General features: G+C 32.4%; 1 protein-coding gene across 4 annotated transcripts; it reads left to right on the top strand.

Annotated features, from left to right (window-relative positions):
• The first annotated feature begins 741 nt into the window (after positions 1 to 741).
• On the top strand, positions 742 to 21523 carry LOC106060838 (ATP-dependent DNA helicase DDX11-like). Of its 4 annotated transcripts, none has more exons than XM_056037588.1 (30): positions 743 to 866; positions 6553 to 6684; positions 6851 to 6984; positions 7097 to 7194; positions 7364 to 7407; positions 7526 to 7596; positions 8289 to 8363; positions 9190 to 9423; positions 9543 to 9647; positions 11104 to 11188; positions 11331 to 11398; positions 11664 to 11759; positions 11859 to 12011; positions 12837 to 12963; positions 13151 to 13195; positions 13469 to 13575; positions 15006 to 15051; positions 15328 to 15417; positions 16245 to 16364; positions 16828 to 16940; positions 17437 to 17509; positions 17838 to 17941; positions 18769 to 18918; positions 19010 to 19078; positions 19655 to 19755; positions 19929 to 20013; positions 20612 to 20690; positions 20788 to 20942; positions 21088 to 21137; positions 21331 to 21523. In XM_056037588.1, the coding sequence occupies exons 2-29, from the start codon at positions 6570 to 6572 to the stop codon at positions 21115 to 21117; spliced, it is 2772 nt and encodes a 923-aa protein (XP_055893563.1). In that variant the 5' UTR covers positions 743 to 866; positions 6553 to 6569; the 3' UTR covers positions 21118 to 21137; positions 21331 to 21523. The 4 variants fall into 4 exon arrangements, with proteins under 4 accessions (XP_055893565.1, XP_055893563.1, XP_055893564.1 ...); XM_056037589.1 differs by lacking the exon at positions 21331 to 21523 and adding an exon at positions 21258 to 21277; XM_056037587.1 differs by lacking the exon at positions 21331 to 21523 and adding an exon at positions 6177 to 6225 and having other exon boundaries at positions 770 to 866; positions 21088 to 21324.

Below are 21523 nucleotides of genomic sequence, written 5' to 3'. Positions count from 1 at the left end.
GGGTCATCAAGTTGGATTATATACTTTAAAAACCAAACCTTATAGTTCTTCAGTTTTGACTCAGTGTCATGTTCATTTGGTTATTCTGTTCAACACATTTGACTGAAAGCTTAAGATTTCAAATTATTGAAAAATGCTCAACATTTCTTTAATTCTGTTTGAAATTAAGATTAGACTAATGAAAATAATTAAATAATTTCAAATAAACTTTAAATGGGTAAAATATTTGTTAAAAAGGAAAGATAATATAAATCTAAAGGCTGTGGAATATGCTACATTTGAAGTAAGTGGGAACTGGGGAAAAGAGTTTCCGTTACAACTCACATGGGAAATAACTGAGCATGATGTCTATTCTACAAACTTACTTTTCTTGTTAGGGAAATTAAGCATGGGGAAATAACGTTATATGAGTGATATTTGTATTTTCTCTCCAAAGAATTTGAAGGAAGGTACCATTCTATTTTGATAATATAGGTCAAGTCAGTGAAAGCAACTGCACTGCGACAAAGAAAACAATAAAGTGGAGGTCTTTGATCTGATATGTTCAGTTAGTATAACGCATATGAGCACTGTCGAGTAAATTATAATTTTAAAATGTTTCGTATAATCGTTTTTTTTTAAATTTCAAACATGGGTATTCATCTAATTTAAAAGTTGGATTTACATTAGAGAAAAAAAAAAGTGTTTATTTGACACGGTTTTGGTCTGGGTAGTAATGAGCTCTTCTGTTTAAAAAAATAAGAATTTTTCGTTGTTACAATTTTTGATTGTATGACAATAGATCTAATTTTTCTAAAGTCTAAAGAAATCTAATCTTAGATGATAGATCTAGATCTATATTGACTAGATCTATATATATTTATAGGGTAAGATCTATTCTAAAAATAAAAAATACCAGTGCTTTTTGTATACAAATAATTTAATTAAATTTTATTAAATAGATCTAGGTGCCGGTACTTAGCAGCGCCAGTAGTAATAAGTTTAATAAGTCATTTAAGTTTTAAGTTTCTTATCTTATCTTATATAATACAGACGTTACTTCAAAAAAGAAGATGATTACGTCCTACGCGTCATGCATTTAGTCATGCATATTAACCAATGACTTAAATTCTGCCAAGTCACTGGTTTTCCTGGCTAGCTCAGGCAACCCATTCCATGCTCTAATAGCACTAGGGAAGAAGGAGTATTTGTACAAATTTGTCCTAGCATATGGGACGAGGAATGTGCCTTTATCTTTGTGTCTTTCAGAGTATTTTATTAAATTTTGTTTTTGTATTTGAAGATTATGGTTCAGTGTTTTATGTATGATTGCTACTTTACTTTTGAGCCTTCTGTCCTGAAGGCTTTCTAAATTTAGTGATTTTACTAAAGGTGTTACTCTAGTCAAATGTGAATATTCGTTTGTTATGAATCTCACTGCTCTATTTTGTGTCTGTTCCAGTTTCTTAATGTTTTCTTGAGTTGAGGGGTCCCAAACGGAGGATGCATATTCTATTATTGGCCTAACCAAGGTTAAGTAACATTTTAGTTTTATGTTCTTATTTGATTTATAGAAATTTCTTTTAATAAATCCTAATGCTTTGTTTGATTTTTTTGTAGTTTCATCAATATGTGGATTCCATGATAGTTTTTCATTTATTATAACACCTAGGTATTTTGTGTTTTTAGTCTGTGATACTGGTTTGCCATGAATAAGATAAGTGGAATTAATTTGTTTTAGTTTTTTTGTTACTCTTAACAACTGACATTTTTCTGGGTGGAAAGACATGCTCCAATTTGATTCCCATTTCTGTAATTCATCTAATTCTCTTTGTAAAATATCTGTGTCTTGTGTTGTTTTTATTGTTCTATATATTATGCAATCGTCTGCAAATAATCTGACTTTTGTTCCTGAACTAATGCAATTTGGTAAATCATTTATGTAAATTAAAAATAGTAGTGGACCCAAGACTGTACCTTGAGGTACACCTGAGTTTACTGTTATCGGTGTTGATTTAGAGCCATTTATTATTACAGTTTGTTCTCTCCCTATCAGAAAGTCTTTAATCCACTGATGCAGTGGACCATTAATGCAGAAATATTTTAATTTTTTAAGCAAACTATGGTGGTGAACTTTGTCAAAAGCCTTAGAAAAATCTAGTAAGATAGCATCTATTTGTTCACTATTATCTAAACCTTTTGAAAAATCATCAATTAGTCCTATTAGTTGTGTTTCACATGATCTATATTTCCTAAAGCCATGTTGGTATGGTGTGAGGACATTATGTTTGTCTAAGTGGTTTATGATGTTGCTACATATTATGTGTTCTAGGATTTTACATGTGATGCTGGTAAGTGATACTGGTCTGTAGTTCCCTGGGTCAGATTTTTCTCCCTTTTTTAAATAGGGGGGTGACATTAGCTTCTTTCCAGTCCTTTGGTACTCTGCCCTGGTTAAGTGAAGCCTGAAAGAGTATTTTGAACACTGGGGCTAGCTCATTACTTAGTTCTTTGAGTAATCTAGCTGGAATACCATCAGGTCCAGAAGCTTTATTTGGTTTGGTGTTGGCTAATAGTTTTTGAATTCCATTTTCTTGTACTACTATATCTTCTATGTTGTCTACTTGGTTCAAATTCAGTTTATAAGTTTATAAGTAATACTACTACTAACTAATAGTAATAGTAATACTATTTAATACTTTAAGTTACTGATAATCATAGTGTCAGTGATAGTGTAATAGTAATAGTAGGCGGTACTCAACACTACAGTCTCAGGACTCAGTCCAGTGATCATGATCATGGATTGCATAAATAACTTCTAACTACTAGATCTAATAAATTAATAATAAACGTTAAAATACAAGAAAAGTAATAAATATAATAATTTTTTCCCCACATTGAAAATGAAAAAGGTGCCAGTACGCAGTCACAAAAAAAGAACTGTCTAATACTAGATCTAACTGATGTTATTCATAGTCATGATATTGATAGTGAGTCTAATCATGTCAATCATGACATAAATAATGATAATGTCAATGAGACTAACTCCCCTCTAAAGTCTAAACTCAATGTCATAGTAATGCCATGGTAAATTAAAACTTAGACTTAGTAAATCTAAATGTAGATATAGCTACTAGATCTAGTAAGTAGTAGTCTAGTAGGGTTCTATGACAATTCATTCTCTGACATTTTTCCTTCATGACAAATTGTTCATGACTAGATCTAGCTTCTAATCTAGATCTAGTTTGTAGTTGGGTGAATGAATAGATGTGAAAATTTAATTTGTCAGTACATAAACACACTCATGCTACTCAGATACTTCTAGATCTTAGTCTAGGTCTAGAGTCTACTCTAGAGAATAGACTAGATCTGTCTTGGCTTGCTGACCAGACGTCTTGTCTAGATGTGCGGGTATATCTCCAGAGGTAGAGATGAACACTTCTTTTGTTTGTTTAGTCCATAACATTGAGTTCATAGATACACAGGTGACCACATTAAGCTAGATGTCAACATGTTGACTCTGTCTAGAGGTCACACCTTATGAGGGAATTGAGTTTGTTTACTTGGAGAAGAATCTTTATTAGTGGGCTGGACTTCAGGCCACATCTCTACACAGGTAACAAGGGTAGAGATGAGCAACTACCACCCCCTTTTATTTGTATAGTCCATCACATTGAGTTCATTGATAGACAGGTGACCACAAGTCAAATATGATGGACGTAGGTACTCTCTAGAGGTCACGCGAGGGAACTGAGTTTGTTTACTTGTAGCAAATCTTAATTAGGGGCTGGACTTCAAGCCACACCTCTACAGGGGTAACTGGACAATGAGTTTGCTTAATCGCAATCACGTGGCTGGACTACAGTCCACACCTCTTCACGAATGCCTAGTTTGCTTACTTGGATATAAATCTCAATTAGTAAGCTGGACTATAGATCACACACACTTTTTACACACCTGACACCAATAGGCTTACTTTTGTGGCCTTTTGTAACAGTTACAGAAACTCAGTAACAATTAAGGAAGTTGTTTCTTACATACGTTCTTTGCATTCAATGTTTCTTACACACGTACGTTCGTTGCACAATAAAATAAAACAAAGATGTGCATGCGTGCGTGTGTGTATTTATTTGCCTTGTATTAAAACCTTTAGAAAGAAAGCTAATTTCATTGTTTTATTCTATTGACTTAATATATAAAGGAAAACCTTACAGTAAAGTTTCAAATTGCAGAACTAAAATAAATTGATCTAAAGCAACACAATTAAATCTAGAAAACAATGAAAAAATACGCTGGAAATTTAAGAAACACTTGACCTCTGTAACTAGTATACAGATATAATTTACCTACATGCTTGACTGACCATGCCAATGTGTTATCTTTTTTGCCTGACTACTCAACACTATTGCTTATGCCCAAGGAAAAAAAAAAACGCATGATGGTCAACACCATCAACTATACACACTACATTAGGACTACATATCTAGGCCCAGGACCTCTATCTGACCAGGCTGTTCAAATCAGTCTATTTGTTTGTTTTATAGGGAGAGTGTGAGAGTTTTTTTTATTCTATAGTTGGTTTTCCTAATGCTTTTAGTTCAATACAACTGTAGATCTAAACATAGATATCAATAATAGACATACAGACTACAATTAAATCTATGCTTCGGCACCATCTAAGGTTCAAACTATATATAGGTACAATTGATGTTCCCGCTGTTAATAAAATAGCGTTTGCTGCAAATATATTAATTTAAAACAATAAAGACCTACAACGCTTCAGATTCCAACTATTAAGAAACAGCTACTATCAGTATTAAGCCCTTGAAGCCAGAACCGGTCCTTGGACTTTAAACTCAAGCCTGATGATCGGTTGTTGGTCTGAAATTCATGAATACATACATCCACCAATACAAGCCATATTGCACTATACTTTTGAGAGATTTACATTAGTAAGTAGTAAAATATATACTTACATATTTTACATTGACTCTTCCCCACACACCCTTTACAGTTGGTGACCTCGTATGTAAACACACTCATGCTACACAGATTAGTTAATTAGGTCTATCTGTTTATAAATACTCTTAAGCATTAATTTATCAATCAGTAACAGAGTTTAAAACAATAAGGTATATAAAAGGAAAAATAATTAACATGAATATAGGTATGTTATTTAACAGTTATGCAAAATGTTCAACAACACAAGCTATTTTTAAGACATGTAGGGCTCCGGCTGAATATCAAAAAGTACTATCCGGTACACCCCTAATACAGAGTGTTAATTATGTTGGGCTGTAGTGGTAGCTGGGTCTGCTTAAGGTGTATTAAAAAGGTACATTCAAAAAGGATATATTTTTCACAGTTTTGTATGGGTTGGGACTGTGTCTACATAGAATGGGGTGGGTGAGTGGGATTTATTCTTCTTGATAATTTAAGGTGTGTGTCCTGTTCTTAGTTGGAAGATTGTAGATTTCTCTTTGGGGGTGAGGAAATTGATACTATCCAATTTGTTTGGTGTTATTTTTTCTTAAATAACTCTGCCTGTGCATCCTGATGCCCATTGGTTGAGCCACTCCTCTTTGTGACAGCTAACCTTAACATAATTTTTTTAAAAAGTTTTAATTTTCATTTTGTTGTAAGTAAAGACTGTAGACTAACCTATCTTTAATTCCTACATTAAATAGAAAAGTGGGCAAATACTGAAAAGGTTAAACAAAGGAGATTATCTAGTGCTGGTCCTTAAGAAACAAAATGGCATATTTCCAATAACAATATACCATATATATAACTGTATTAAATTAAAATTAGAACAATTACATATTTAATTTGTAATCTGCATTTTTTTCATACGAATTCTTGAAATTGTACTGATACCTGATTCCAGGTATCTAGTCACATAAACTAATACCAAAGAAAGGAATTGAAAGTAGAATTGGAAATCCAGATAGCTAGATCTATATATTTAATGTAATGTAGTAACTAAAGCAGGCTAACTATGCTTCAGCAGTATTACCATACACTAACATAGGCATCTATATCTAGATCTACAAACTAATTTGTATTATTGTCGATTCTAGATCTAGTATAGTCTTACTTAGTATTTCTTTTAGATACCTAGAGTGAAGATTTAAAAATATTTTGGGTTGTGTCATGGTCACATGTATTCCCAGCTCTGCCTTTAAATCTCGTTTCAGACCATTCCAAGAATCTAGAAGTTCACCATTACTTTTGCCTGCCTGGAATGTAATGCTGTTAAAAATATAAGTTCTAAACAATATTTTAAAAATTATTAATAGTGCACAGCAGGAATTTAAATGAACATTCTGTTCATTATTAGTTGTTTTGGTGGTAAAACAAACTCAGTTCCCATTTTTTAAACTGATCCAATCCTTATAGTAATGCTTCTATAGCTTGTGTTGTTTCTGACATTTGTGAATGAACTATTACCATCCTGTAAATCTTTAAGTAAATTAGAAACATTAGTAGGTCTAGTCCTGTTCCTAGTGGAGCTGTAATGATATTAACAATATTTGTACATATATATTAACAATATTACTGTTTTATTGATAGATAGAGTAGGAGAAAAAATGACTAGTGCTGGATGTGAACTTGATGACTGGGATAATGATGACCTGTTGTTGGCAACGCTTGAGGCAGATGAGATCATTGAGGCTAGAAAACATGAAGGAAACACTATACCAGGTAAAAGTTGTGTATTTTTTAGTATAAGTTAAAGAATTTAATTTTATTCTTATACGGTATAACTAGATTTTTTTTTCTAAATAGATCTGGGCTTAAAATCAGAAAACCAAAAAGGTCTTCCCTCTGCTTTGAAACTAAATACTTCAGATGATCAATTATGTTTCAGTTTCTAGTGTTGAGGTACCAGACTCCTTCCCATTCCCTTTCACACCTTATGACATACAGAAAGATTTTATGAAAAACTTGTATCTGTGCTTGGAGCTGGGAAAAGTTGGCATATTTGAAAGTCCTACAGGAACAGTAAGTTTACCTGAATGAATAATGCAATGAAAATAAGAAACAAAAGTTATATCTTTAAAAAAAAAAGTCTAAAAGGAAGCATTGCCTCATTGTCATTCCATGAAATTGTCAGGGGAAGTCACTCAGCATTATCTGTGGTGCTCTGAAATGGTTGAGAGACTTTCAAGAGAAACAAAGAAAGTATTTGGAAACTTTGAAATCAACAGACAGGTTTTTACATTCTTAGTTCTTTACTTTCATTCTTATATGTCATTGGCAGTCAATCATCTTTTGTTTGTTAGGTTTGTTCTACTATTCTAAACTTAATCAACTAAAGTAAAAAAAAAAAATTGTGAAAAAGTTACGTGGATTATGCAATTGTTTACTTTGAAATTCCCAGCGTTGCAGTCAATACATTGACTAAACCAAGTTCTGAGAAAAAAGGTAACTCTAAAAGTTTCCTTTATCTTTACATTTACTTTGTTCATTGTATGTGGCTGTAGTGTTTTTCTCCCTTTGTTTTACATTTTGAAACGTTTTTATTCTCTGTCATTTATTCTAGAGCCTGAATTGGATTGGATCCATGAGTTCACAGTCAAACTTGAACAAGAAGCTCTGCTTTCTAAATTAAAGGTGTTGATTAAGTCTGTGTGTTGTGTGTGTGTGAGGGATGTGTATGAGTTAAACAAGAAAAACTTTAAAAAATATTTAAAAAATAAAAGCTTATATTAAGTGTAACAGTATCAATTAGTTTGGATCAGTTATGTAATTAAATTTGAAATAGATCTAGACTAACAATAATAAATCTGTGAGATTAAACATTTTTTTACCAATTGTTTTTGTTAGCGCTATGTCATGTCTGGACCAGTTGGTAAAGGGTGGGAAAGAATCGACCTTGTGGGTGAATGTTACTGTGATTGCATTTTTTAAATGCAAAAAAAACAACTTGTTCACTCAGGGCTCAAGCCTCCTCAAGGGGATTAATTCATCTTATACCACCACATCTGTCAAGTACAATTTCTTTCCTGTGTTTGCTATCAAACAAAATAATTAATCATCAATAGTTAATTAACTAATTTGTTAATTTTTCTATTGATTCTTGTTTCGTCAGCTACAAGAAATAATTGTGCAAAATTTCAACTTGATCCGAGATTGGGTATGGGAGAAATAACACGTACAAACTTTTGATCAGACAGACAGAGTAAGTTGATATAAGCTTTGTAAAAAACAGATTGTTAAGTTTTGTTTTTCATATTGATTGAAATAGAAGCTACTTATTTGAAATATGACTCTATTTGAAATTTTTACTTTGTTTGGAATGACAGAATGAACAAGAAAATATCAAGAAAAGAGAGACCAAGTTAAAAGAACTGGAACAAGTCGGCAGTAAGAAAAGAAAGGTTATTTTGTTTTCTTACTTTTGAATTGTACTTCAAACTTTAAGCTTATATAACAATCAGTCCTATTATAAACATGTACATTTAACCAAACAAAATTGTGCCCAAAAAAACAAATGGCCAAATATTGGCAATTATATCAGCACTTGGACAAATTTGAGATATTTTGGTTGAAGTGCTGACCATACAAGAACCTAATAAACTACAGAGCCAGGTCAAAGTACTTTGAACTATGCTATGGGCACAGCTCTACCACCTCCTTCATACCCTTTTGAATTATAATCCAAAGTATTGCACAGTCTCCAACATATTACAATTAGTTATGTGTTAAATATATTTGATCAAGCAGCCACCCAGATTAAAAAGCATAGGCCACAACCTAATTTAGATGTCTACAAAAATTTAACAAAGGGCCCTAAAGCTTAATAGAATAAAACAAATGAAAAGAAGATTTTATGCTTGCATGTCACCATAGCCTAAATCTAATTGGTACTAGTAGTCAAGTTCCTTATAGCGAACTAGTCTGGCTTTGGTTATCCTAGCTTGGATAAAGATGTTATCTACTGAGTTCTGATACGTTCTATGTTGTTGCCCTAAATATTGAAACTGTTTGAAAACATGTTTTGTGTAAAATTTAAGTGATTATAATTCTTCTAGTTCACCAAGTAATTTTCAATGCACAGCTTTGTCATTGCTTTTGTTTCTTGTATAGTTTAACATTAAGTAACATTTTGGTGGATTCTTGAGATCCTAGAAACATAATTATATTATCACAATTTAAATAGATCAGTCTTACTGTACTACTGAACTCTATTCTATTCTTTAACAGTTTAATGCTCAGCTGGACTCCAGATTTGAAGATTTGATGACTGATGCTTCAGAGGATATAAAGAGAGCTTGCAAGGAGGAGTTACAGGCCTTGGATGCTGAACTGAATGATAGTGAATCTGGGACACATCAGGACGATGAGGAAATTATTGTGGCTGAGTACAACAGTGAGGATGAGAATGATGGGAAGGCTAAAGCAAGTGACTGTGAAGATGAGGAGGAACATATTACCAAGGTCTTGACACAATTATTTGTTTAGTTCTGCTTTAAATGAAGTGATCCATGGATGATTACCACTTGATTGCTTAAATGTAAATTTGTGCCAACTATGTTCTTTTATTTCTATCTTTCCAGATTTATTACTGTAGCCGCACACACTCGCAGCTGTCTCAGTTTGTGAAGGAAGTGATCAAGTGCCCTTATGAGAATGTGAGAGTTATCTCTTTGGGGTCAAGACAGGTGAAGTTTTAATCTATGAAATCAAATGTTTTGATATTTGTTCTTTAAATTCAGTACTAATCTTGCTTCATAATGTACATTTGTTTTTCAAACTGTATACAACGCTTATTCATTGCACCACTGTGAATATTTCTTTATAAAACACTACAAAAGGTATTTAAGATATGATTTTGACAAACAGATGACGATTTTAACTTTGGTGTATTTTTATCCAGCACATGGCTTGAGTTCTGGACTTTCCAAAAATATATTATTGACATCATTCACCAGCTGGGCAAGTAAAGTTAAATGACTCTTGTGCTGGCAACAAATCCATATGGTATGCCCTCGGCTCTTACTTTCACTGCTCTTTTGTACTCATGATCTTTAAGGTTAAAATTCTTTTTTTAAAATTTGTTTTGACATTTAGATCATAAGCTTTATTTATTTCCTTTCTTTTTTCTTAAGAGTTTTCATTTAAGTTTCCTACAGCGTTCTAGTGGAATATATCCAGGTTAATGAAAATAATATAAAGCTCATCTGTTTCTGTCTAATAGTTAAGGAGGTTTTTCACATGGCTAATACAATGAGCATCCATCTTTCTTTATCCATAACTAATGTTAGGTGTCCATTAGGGTTGTGCTGTTTCATTTAATTAGGCTTGCCTAATACACACTTGTAAGACTTTCCCATTAGTCATTTCTTTTTGCTGGCAGACTTTAACCAAAACTAATGTTAGGTGTCCATTAGGGTTGTGCTGTTTCATTTAATTAGACTTGCCTAATACACACTTGTAAGACTTCCCCATTAGTCATTTCTTTTTGCTGGCAGACTTTTCTCCTATGACCTCTGAAAATTTATACAATTCTGTGGCCCGGAATGTTGATTGACTGCTTGGTCATTGTCAGTAGATTAAGAGAAAAGGCAGGCGACCCAAAGGCAGACCCTGAATGTGATGGATTGATGATGTGGAAGCAGATCTGCAACAGCTTGGGGTTAGGCCCAGGAGAGATCTGAATGGAAGGATGTGTTGAAGCAGGCTGTAGCGCCACTGGGATAGATGGATGGATGGGTATCAGAGTCTTTGTCCAAAGTGTTTGCAGAATCCTACATGACATTTTACCAAGCAGCACAGAGAGGCTGACACTTGATAAGAAAGGGCTTATATAACTTTTAAACCATGATTGTAGTTAACCTTGCTTAAAATTTTGGTGGAAGAAATGTGCACTGTACAAACAAGCTGAATTTTTGTATACAATATTTAAAGTAGTTTGTTCTTCTTCTGGCCAGCTTTTTGCTGCTGAGCTGTAAGATCTTTAGCCAAGGAAAAAATAGTGTGCTGTTCTCTTCATTTGTTGTGAGAGTTCAGAGTGTTGGTTATGTTAAGCTGTAGTGGTAGTAGGGTCTGCCTAAGGTGTAGTTCAAAAAACATTGTTTTCCTTATTACTCACTATTATCTTCTTGTTTTTTTTGACAGAATATGTGCATTAACCCAGCAGTAAGAAAACTGAGCTCACTAAGCCTAATTAATGATAGATGTTTAGAGCTGCAACAAAAGAAAAGTGAGTAGAGTTCAAGTCTGTTAATATTATATTTTACTTTTCCTTTAGTGTGAAAAATACATTTGTAATAAGCTAATTGTTTTTATGTATGAAGCCATATATAAAATACATGCAAATAAAAAAAATGTTTTGTTTATATAAGGTAAAAAGAAGCCAGGCTGTCCATTTTATAAACAAGAATTGTTACAAACATTTAAAGATAAATCTCTGGTAAGTTTTTAATTTTTTAAAAATATTTGTCTTTAACATGAGGGCAAATTTAGGCTGATAATGTCATCATGAGTGATACAAGTATCAGGCAAGCTAATTTGAAAAGTGACAAGTCAGTTTGGCTATGCTGTATTTACCCCCAAAAAAATTAGATAATTGAGGCTAGTATAAAGTCCTGTAGGCTAGAAACCTAATTTCCATGTGTTTCATAATTGTTTTGTAATTTAAATGAAAATGTAACACTGGCTTTGTTTTTCTTGCTCAGCTGAAAGTGGTAGACATTGAACAGTTGGTGACTACAGGCAGAGAGATGAAAGCCTGTCCTTATTATGGATCTAGATTGGCTGTACCTCCCGCTGAAGTAGGTTTTCTTCTCATACTTTTAGAATCCAGTCTCCTTTGGTAGCTTTGACTTTTGAATATCAATATAGTCCTGTTACTTGACTTGTTTTGTCTTCAGATAGTGGCCTTACCTTACAACACCTTGCTTCACAAGTCTACCAGAGATGCCTGTGGGATCAAGCTGACAGGCAATGTTGTGGTGATTGATGAAGCTCATAATCTTCTGGAGACCATCAACAACATACACAGTGTGGAAATAACAGCTGCGCAGGCAAGTCTCGTCAAGTTTCTTGGTCATAGGATTTTTTTTTTAAGTTCTCAAAGGATTTTATTTATTCTTTCTTTGTTACATTAGGTTTAATAAGTCAGCTATATGATAACTTTTTACTATAAAAACAACCCTAAGAGCATTAAAGTAAAAGTTGCGTTACAAATTTAATGAAAATATCCTGGCAGGATTTGATAATCACTTGATTGTTGTGACAATCAATGGCTAAACTATCATGGCTTCTTGCTGTAAAGCACATTAAACAGTGACCATGAGTGCCTAGTCAAAAGTTTTTAAATGGAAGTTTTACATCTTTGTCACCAAAAGCTGGCTCTGATCATAATATTAAACAAGCTAAACTAGCTATTTTTTTCTTCTTATTTTTTCTTATTTACATAATATATATATATATTTACAGTGCTTTTTTTGTGTAAAAAAATAGGTGCCGGTACTTAGTGATGTATTGCCAAGAAAAGTAATAATTTTTTCCCCTCCTTGTGCGTACCGTCACATATATATATAGCTGTACAGATATCTTGCTCACCCATATCAATATTGTACACTGCTACATATATATCTTGCTCAGTCTTTTAGATATCAGTTTACAGTATAGATCTTAATATCAGTTTACAGTATAGATCTTAATATCAGTTTACAGTATAGATCTTAATCTCTTTCTCAGCAATTGAGATCCCTTGCTCAGCCATTTTCTTCATCTATTAAAAGTTGTTATTCATAATAAAATGTCAGATATTGTGCAAGAGTTATCAAGTTAAATCAAAGCATTAACAACTGTCTATTATTTTCTGACAACAATTGTGTGTAAAGATAGTCAAAGCCCACTCACAGTTGAGTCAGTATGAGAAAAAGTTTAAATCTCGATTGACAGCTAAAAACTTGATGTATGTCAGACAAATTCTGTTTGTCTTGTCACACTTGGCTGCTGTCTTAGGAGGTCAGTAAATACATGGACACTTTCACATAATTTATTTATTTAAAATATTTTTTTAAAAACAGTTTTAAAGGATTCAGAAATAATAATTTGCCATATTTCTGAAAATAAAAAAAAATTCTAATCAATAGTTAGTAATTTAATTGATGGATTTCAGTCTTTCCAAACAATGTTCTGTTTTATTCTACAGCTAAGGTCAACAGTTCAGTCATAACACAAACAGGGGGCAAAACAGGTTAGTTAAATGGAACAGTGTTGCAAACAAATGATGCAGCCTATTGTCTACTTTGTCATTAGTCTAAAGTCTTTGCTATTTCTTTAAACTTTTAAAAATATGAGTCAGTCTGCTGGTTGAAATGGGAAAGAGCTTTTCTTGTTAACAGAGAGTTTTTAGTTTAAATATCAATCAAGACTGAGATTCCTTATTTTGAATTAAAAAAATAAATAAAATCTCTAAAAAAATTATTTTTTCATTTTATTGTTTATCTATGTTATTTTTTTTGTCCAGAAATAAAGCTGCAGAACTTGAATGACTTTCTGTTTGAATCTCAGCTTGATAACATGAATATGTTTAAATTACTGCGCTACTGTCAGCGTAGCCGAATCAGTAAAAAAGTGAGTACTGGTAATACTATTTACTGTGCATGTGTGAAGGTTAGTCAATTCAGTCTAAAACTATTTCCAAATAGGAAGACCAAATATTATCAAATAATTCCATGAAAATGTATTTCTTATCTTTTCCTTAATTTTTAAAAAATAAATATAACAAAAAAACTGGAAGGTTTCTGTGACATTTGAAAAAAAAAATTTGTCTTGAAATGAAATGTAGAATTCATTCTGTAAGTGTTGCTGACACAAATAGATCAACAATAGGTCAGATTTTTGCTTGCTCTAGAGCCATATGGTGCCCATAGTGAATGATTGGCTAACATTTTGTAACTATAATATTAACAGACAACATTCTGACCTAAAGAGTCAAGCTGCTTGATTGGAAGGTGAATGTGATTCACAATGCAAGAATGAAGGCTGAGGTTGTAAGGCAGAGGACCTGAACACAAAAAAAATCAGAAATGAGAACCAGAACTAAAGATGTAGGAGGAAATGGAAAAATAATTTTGCATTGAGTGAATGGTGTGCATTTTTAGTGTAGCTTTGCATCAGTTATCATTGACAAGAGCAGTGACTCAAAATCTCAACTTCAGCTACACAGCCTTTTTTAATATTTTAAATAGTGATAATACAGACAATTACCAGTGACCAGAATAAATAAATAAAAGATTTGTGTGTAGTTTTGAATTTTCAAATGATATTTTAACATTTAATTTATTCAATTTTAGTCCTATAGCACAACAGCAAAAAAACTGTTATTCAATGGATACCAGCACATATACAACTAGAAGGAAATTAGAAGGCTGACACACTCGCCAAGAGTGGGAGAACTAACTCTCAAATAAACTCTGCACTCTATCCAGAAGAAATGAAGAAATTAATTGTAAACAAAATAAATGAGAAATGGACAAGCTCTCATCCAAATCACAAGAAAGATGACGCTTACTATAAGCTATCCCGACAAGACCAACATCTAATCTTTCGACTCAGGACCGGACACAACAGAATGCGACAACACATGCACTGGAAGCTCAAAATTGGAACCAGTGAAATCTGCCCATGTGGAGTATCACCAGAGAATGCCGACCACGTCCTCCAAAACTGCTCTCTTAACCAAGAGGCCCGTATAAGACATTGGCCCCAAATCACCCCAATAGAAAGAAAACTATTTGGAGAGCTCCCTGATTTGGAAACCACTGCGCAGTTCATCTCATGTATTGGTCTAGTCATATGAACACTCCAACATAACAATGAGAACGATGAAGAAGAAAGAAGAAGTCCTATAGCCTACCCAAAATTTCATCAACCAATATTTCCGAACAAAATTTCAGATCTACACCATAATGTAGCTTCTTGTCTCCTTCCATCTGTTTTATTGAATACTTTAATTTTAACATTAACTTAAGATTGAGTATTTGCTGTATTTAAACTTTCAGCTTCATGGATTTGTAGAGAAGTACCAAGAAGCAGAAGTAAAAACAGGTACAACAAAGAACAAAAATGATTAAATAAAAATGTGACTAACTTATTTATTTTTAATTTGTTTAAAGAAACTTATTTCTAATAAAGTATATATATATATATATATATATATATATATATATATATATATATATATATATATATATATATATATATATATATATATATATATATAGATATATAGATATATAGATATAGATATATATATAGATATATTTCTTATTCCAAACATGCTTTGTTTCTTCTCACGAATTCTGTTACTTTCAAATGTTTTAGAAGAAAGTCCTTGTTCTGGTGTCTCCAAGTTTCTTCAAGAGATCAATCTTTTGAAAGGAAAACAAGACAACACTAATCCTCAAACTTCAGGTTGTGTACAGTTCTTCTTAAACTATACTTACATGCTAACCAATGGGTTTGTTTTCAATTTAAACTGACTAGTTAAAAGTAAAATAGTAATAATAAAAATTGTTTTCATAAATTGAGTCAGCAAGACCTAAAACAATGGATCTATTGTTGTTTGTAGTAACTAAATTAGCATTGAAATTTAAATCAGGCTATTAGTTTATTGATATTTATGAAAGATATTCAGTTGTTGAGAAATTAGAATGCCAGGCTGATGGTTTAATGGTTATGAGTTACAGTAATAGAAATGTTGCTCGATATTTGAGGGTGTTCCTGAGTATTAAGAGAACATCAAATTATTGAGGAGAGTGAAGCAATCATGGGGGCAAGCTTTGTGTTGTTTAATTATTGAATTGTATTGTACACTTCTGTCACGCCATTGAGTCAGTGACTATTGTTTGTAACCTCTCACTAATAAACTACACTAGCATGATTCTGTATGTGTATTTTACAAGAAACCAACTTAACCTAAAGAGAACACATTGACATGGCCAGATGCTAATAAATAATTAACAATAATTATCTTTGGATGCCATAGTCCACACATAATTGCCAACTAGGTCCCAAGATTGACCTCTAGACTAGCAATGACAATGCCCAAATAAAATATATTTCAAATGCTCTCTGTTACACAATTAAAACTATTCCTGGCAGTAATGATCATTTAATTGAAAATATTCCATTAACATTTTTTTGTTGCTTTTAATTCTATTTTCTGTGGGAAGGTTTTGGGAAGTAAATACCGGTACAAATGATCAACAGTTGATATACTTTGTAAAATTCCTTCACAGCTGTAACTTCAGACCACCAGCAAGCCAGCTACATGAGCTCACCACTTATGCAGATTGAAAGTTTCCTGGAAGCGCTGACCAATGCTGACAAAGATGGCAGAATTGTAACTCATAAAGAAGGTATTAAACAGTTGATCATATGCACTCTTAAAGAAGATGTATTCTGTAGACTCTTTCTTTAACAGTTTTACTTTTTTCCCCCCGTTTTTGGCTTAGAGCTTGTTCTTTGTTTTAGTTTAATAAGTCTTCAAAGTTTTAATTTTTGATGAGTGAATGGGTATGATGAAAAAAGAAAGTTTCACAAAAGCCTTGTTGTTTTTATTTCCCTATTTTGTTATTTCTATGAAAATATTTTTATAGGCATATTAAATGCTTTACAACTAAACCATAGGCATGTTTAATGTCTTTAAACCTATGATTCCTGTCATTGTTAAGTAACCCAGTTTGGTTGATAAAGACATTTTTACTCAAACTATTCCTACAATTTTTCACAAACAGATTATTCAGGCCATTTCTATCTGTGTTTCAGTTTATCTACCAATGTTATATTTTTTGTACTTTTCTTCTCCATGTTTATTTACAGCTGTTTTGAGTCAGTCTACTTTAAAATTTATTATGCTAAACCCTGCAGTGCATTTCATCAGTGTGTTAAAGGAAGCAAAGGCTGTTGTTGTGGCTGGTGGAACTATGCAACCAGTAAGTACTGAATGGATCTCACATTATGTGTGAAGTTTGAGATGTTTAGTAACACCTACTCTACTGATATTTATCTTGCAATCACTTCTTCATAATATAGTAACAAGTTAAATTTAATCTTTTTTGAATTTCTGCAAGAAAATAATTAGTTACAGCAAATCTGTTTCATTAAGAAGTGTGAGAGATGAATTTGGAGCTAGAGTGACGTCTAAAAATCCTAAATAAAAATACAAAATGAAATGCAAAATCATCCCCTCAGCAATCTAATTATGTACACTTCAGCTACCATGTCCTAAACGTAAAGACAAACATTTCTAGTGGCAAAACTAAAAGCTTTAATCTTCTCATTATTATGAAAGTTTGCTGTAAGGTATCAGTACTGAAGTTAAAACTTGTATAGCTCCAATGTCTAGATTGCTCTGGACAGATCTTACACGAGTTGCTCTCTTAAAAATAAATCTGTTAATTGTTTTAACCATTTTGTTGTTCAACCCAGGTCTCAGAATTCAAACACCAACTGTTTCATGCAGCTGGAATATCTCCTGAAAGGATCCTAGAATTTTCTTGTGGTAAGTATCACTGTCAATAAATCTGATTTCATATACTTTAGATACTTTGTATGATGCTAGTTCCATTCAAGCATGGAAATCAATGACTTAAGTTTCATTTTCTAATACCATAAATCTTTTTTTAATATGTGGAGTAGCATAGGTCTCTCTCTCTTTTTTTTGTTGAAGGAACATGCAATATTTAAGAAAGATATTTTTTTTCTAATAAGTTACCATTTTCATATTGTTTTATAAGTAGCCATCTTGATGTCATGTTTGTACGTTAGAAAACCATATTTGCTGAAATATATATTTTTTTCATTGTTATTTTTTGTCACTTGATGATTAGGTCATGTGATACCAGGGAGACAGTTGCTCCCTCTGGTGGTGACCAGAGGACCTACAGGTGTCACTCTTGATTTCACATACCAGACAAGAGATAAACCACATATGGTAAAGTTAGAACAACATACTGAAAGTTTCTCTTTTTAGATTACTTTGTCAAAATGATGCTGACTACAGCTGATAGAAATAGTTTGAGTAGAACATTGTTTCTAAACAAATAGTTTGAGTAGAACATTGTTTCTAAACAAATAGTTTGAGTAGAACATTGTTTCTAAACTTTCTATTCATGAGATTTAAAAAATGCTCTCCTGCCAATCAGAAGAAGGAATGCTTAAAGCTCCCAGTGTCAAATAATTTCCTGCATCATTCTGAGTCCTATTTTGAGTACAGGCAAGAATTAAGAGATAGGCTGCAAACCAACCCCTCCCACTTTTATCACATCTTTTCATTGTGGGGTCACAATCCTTGAGCTAAGTGTAGTTCCTGCCTTGTCTCCTTTTTTCTAGGATGGCATTTGTGTCAATCATACTATACTAAATCTTTCCAAGGCTACAGAACTTTAAGATATCAACAAGTGCTTATGGTGGCCACTCAGCCAATTTGTGACACTAAGTTTTCAAAATGGAGGAACTCTACAAGTTTATGAAGCTTTTTTCAATTCTTACTATTTGTGCTCACATGGTCAAATGGTGGTCTAAAGACACAAGTAAAAAAACTGAATCATTTATTTCAAGCAAATATTTTGCATAGTAGTATGGCTGGTTGGCTAAGTTGATAGAGTATGAAGCTACTGATGTGAATGTCTTGGGTTAGATCCCCATACTGAACAGCTTTTTTTTTCTATTTATTTTACAAGTATAAATAAAATATGAATGTTTAGATATTTGAAATGAAAAAAAAAAACTTTGTAAAAGAATCTAGATTCTAACTTTCAGGTAGAAGAATTGGGTCGTGTGATAACTAATATCTGTAACGTGGTGCCAGGTGGTGTGGTTTGTTTTTTTCCTTCCTATGATTATGAAAATCTTATCTACACATATTGGGAGAAAAATGGCACTATTGGAAAAATTGAGACTAAGAAAAAGGTAGGACTTAAGCTTTACACAAAGTTCACATTTCTGGTCTTTATAAAAATGAATATCTAGTTTCAGTTTTTTATTGTTTTTTATTGCAAAGGTGTTTAGAGAACCAAAGAAGAGTGGATTTGTGGAGCAAGTACTTTTAGAATATTCCAATTGTATCAAGGTAGCACTTGAGATAAGTTTCCTTCTTTGAGCATGTTGGCATTGTTAGATCTATTTAATTATTTCAACTGCAGTTTGTTAAACTAGAACACTCAAAAGTAAAGTAGCAGTTATACATAAAACTCTGAACCATAATCTTCAAATACACAATTTAATAAAATACTCAGAAAGACAAGGATAAGGGCACATTCCTCATTCCATATGCTAGGACACATTTGTACAAATGCTCCTTCTTCCCTAGTGCTATAAGAGCATGGAATGGGTTGCCTGAGCTAGACAGGAAAACCAGTGATTTAGCAGAATTTAGGTCATTGGTTAACATGCATGACTAAATGCATGATGTATAGGATGTGATCATCTTTTTTGAAGTAGCGTCTGTATTATATAAGATAAGAACAACACATGAACTGGCAAAAGAAATTTAGGCAGTACCACACTAAATCATGGCATTACACAAACATAAACAAGTATCAACTATTTCACCACAAAAACATTCAAATAAATAAATGATTGTGTTATCCGTGAGCTGGAGTTTCTGGTCAACTGCTATCACTCTAATTTGTCTGTTGATCAACAGAGGTGTTCTTCTTGGCAAGGTTCAAGAACTGGAGCTCTCTTAATGTCTGTAGTTGGAGGGAAGATGAGTGAGGGTATCAACTTCTCTGATGACATGGGAAGGTAATAGTCTTCCACTTCTGCTGTGGCTACTCTACTCATAAGTCTTCCACTTTTGTTGTGCCTACTCTACCCAATCTTAGGAAATATTTATTTACTGTTTAGAAATGCATATAATATATATTGTTGAATATTTTTAGCATAAAAAAATAAACATAAATTCATTTTTCCCTCAGATGTGTAATGATGATTGGCTTGCCGTATCCTAATATTAATTCCCCTGAGTTGAAGGAGAAGATGGCCTACTTGAATTCCACATTTGTAAGTGATGAGTTGCAGTAAAACTACTTTAGAAATTTTGAATTCATTTATTTATAAAAATGTAATTAAAAATTTATTTTAGAACATTTAATAAAAGTTACTTATGTTTTTTCTATCTTAAAAAAGATAATAAAGTAAATTGGTTTACACTGACAAACTTGTAGACTATTATTGCAGGTCACTCTTACTCACACAAACTGTCTTTGAAGTCTTGTTTAATATTTTTATATATATGTGATTTCAATGTGCATACCTAACTTCTTTTTTGAAGTGCACACTCTCAGTAGTAGCTGCACTTATAAAAACATACTTTGTATGTATAATTAGAGCATGAGACAGGCATTGATGAAATCTGAATTTGAAAAGCACTTATAGATTGTTTTTTATAGATCTAAATGTAACAAGATTGACAGAGCCTAATGAATATCAGCTTTTCCCTATGATCTGCCACTTAAAAGAAGCACTTATAATGTTTTGAAATACTTTCAGAGTTGTTCAATAAAATGTCTTCCAAAGACTTTCATGCTAAGTCTGTTTTGAGTTAGAGGATAGAATCAAATGTTGAAATATGCTGAGAACTTGTTTATTTATTGTGCAGCCGAAAGATGAAGAAGGGAGATTAGCGGGACAAGTTCATTATGAAAACTTGTGCATGAAGGCAGTCAACCAATCTATAGGTATGTTTTACAGGAAACAAACATTTTCTATTTAAGTTACACATGTATGAAATGTTAACATGTTTAATACATAACTTTGAACAAAATGATTATTTAGGTCGGGCTATTAGACACAAAGATGATTATGCTGCGATTCTGTTATTGGATCAACGTTATACCAAGCCCAGCATCTATAACAAGTTGCCAAGTTGGATTAGCCAGCACTTAGACAAGGCAGACAATTTCTCCAAAGTAATGCAATCTCTACCAAAGGTATAAATAGTTCTGTCAATTAATGAAGTTTAAAACTATCTTCAAATAGTTGTTACCTTGCTCATAATTCTACATTAATAAGAGAAATATTTGTGTCTAGTATCTAGTAATAACACATCTTTGACATGTATTTTTTTCTTTCCAGTTTTTTGCTCCTTTCAAGTCAACCTTATAGCAAGTGTTCTATCTTCACAGGTACACATCCATGTGATAGTGATCAATTCTTGTTCTTATTAGTTCCATTATTGAACTTATGTTAGTAAAACACACAAAATAATTACTATAGCTTTGTGTTGAACATTATTTTTCCACCAGTTTTTGTTGCAGATAATGGATGAAAACATAGCACATACAATAATGTTTTTTTTTCTAATTTTTTTTTTTGTAGGCTTCTATAAATAAAATTCAATTCAACAAGAAGCTAAACTAGACACACAAGTTCAATACAAATTGTTCTTATCAATAGCATTTATTATTGTGTTGCATCTGTAATTTTTTTTTCAACATAATTCTACTGGATGAAACCCATGGCAGTACTTCAAGCATTTGTGTACTTTGACAAATAAAACTTATCTGTAATG

The sequence above is a fragment of the Biomphalaria glabrata genome, chromosome 8, assembly GCF_947242115.1.
Source record: "Biomphalaria glabrata chromosome 8, xgBioGlab47.1, whole genome shotgun sequence".
Classification (NCBI taxonomy): Eukaryota; Metazoa; Mollusca; class Gastropoda; family Planorbidae; genus Biomphalaria; species Biomphalaria glabrata.
Note: the sequence above shows the minus strand (reverse complement) of the source record. Positions and strands in the feature narration are given on the sequence as shown.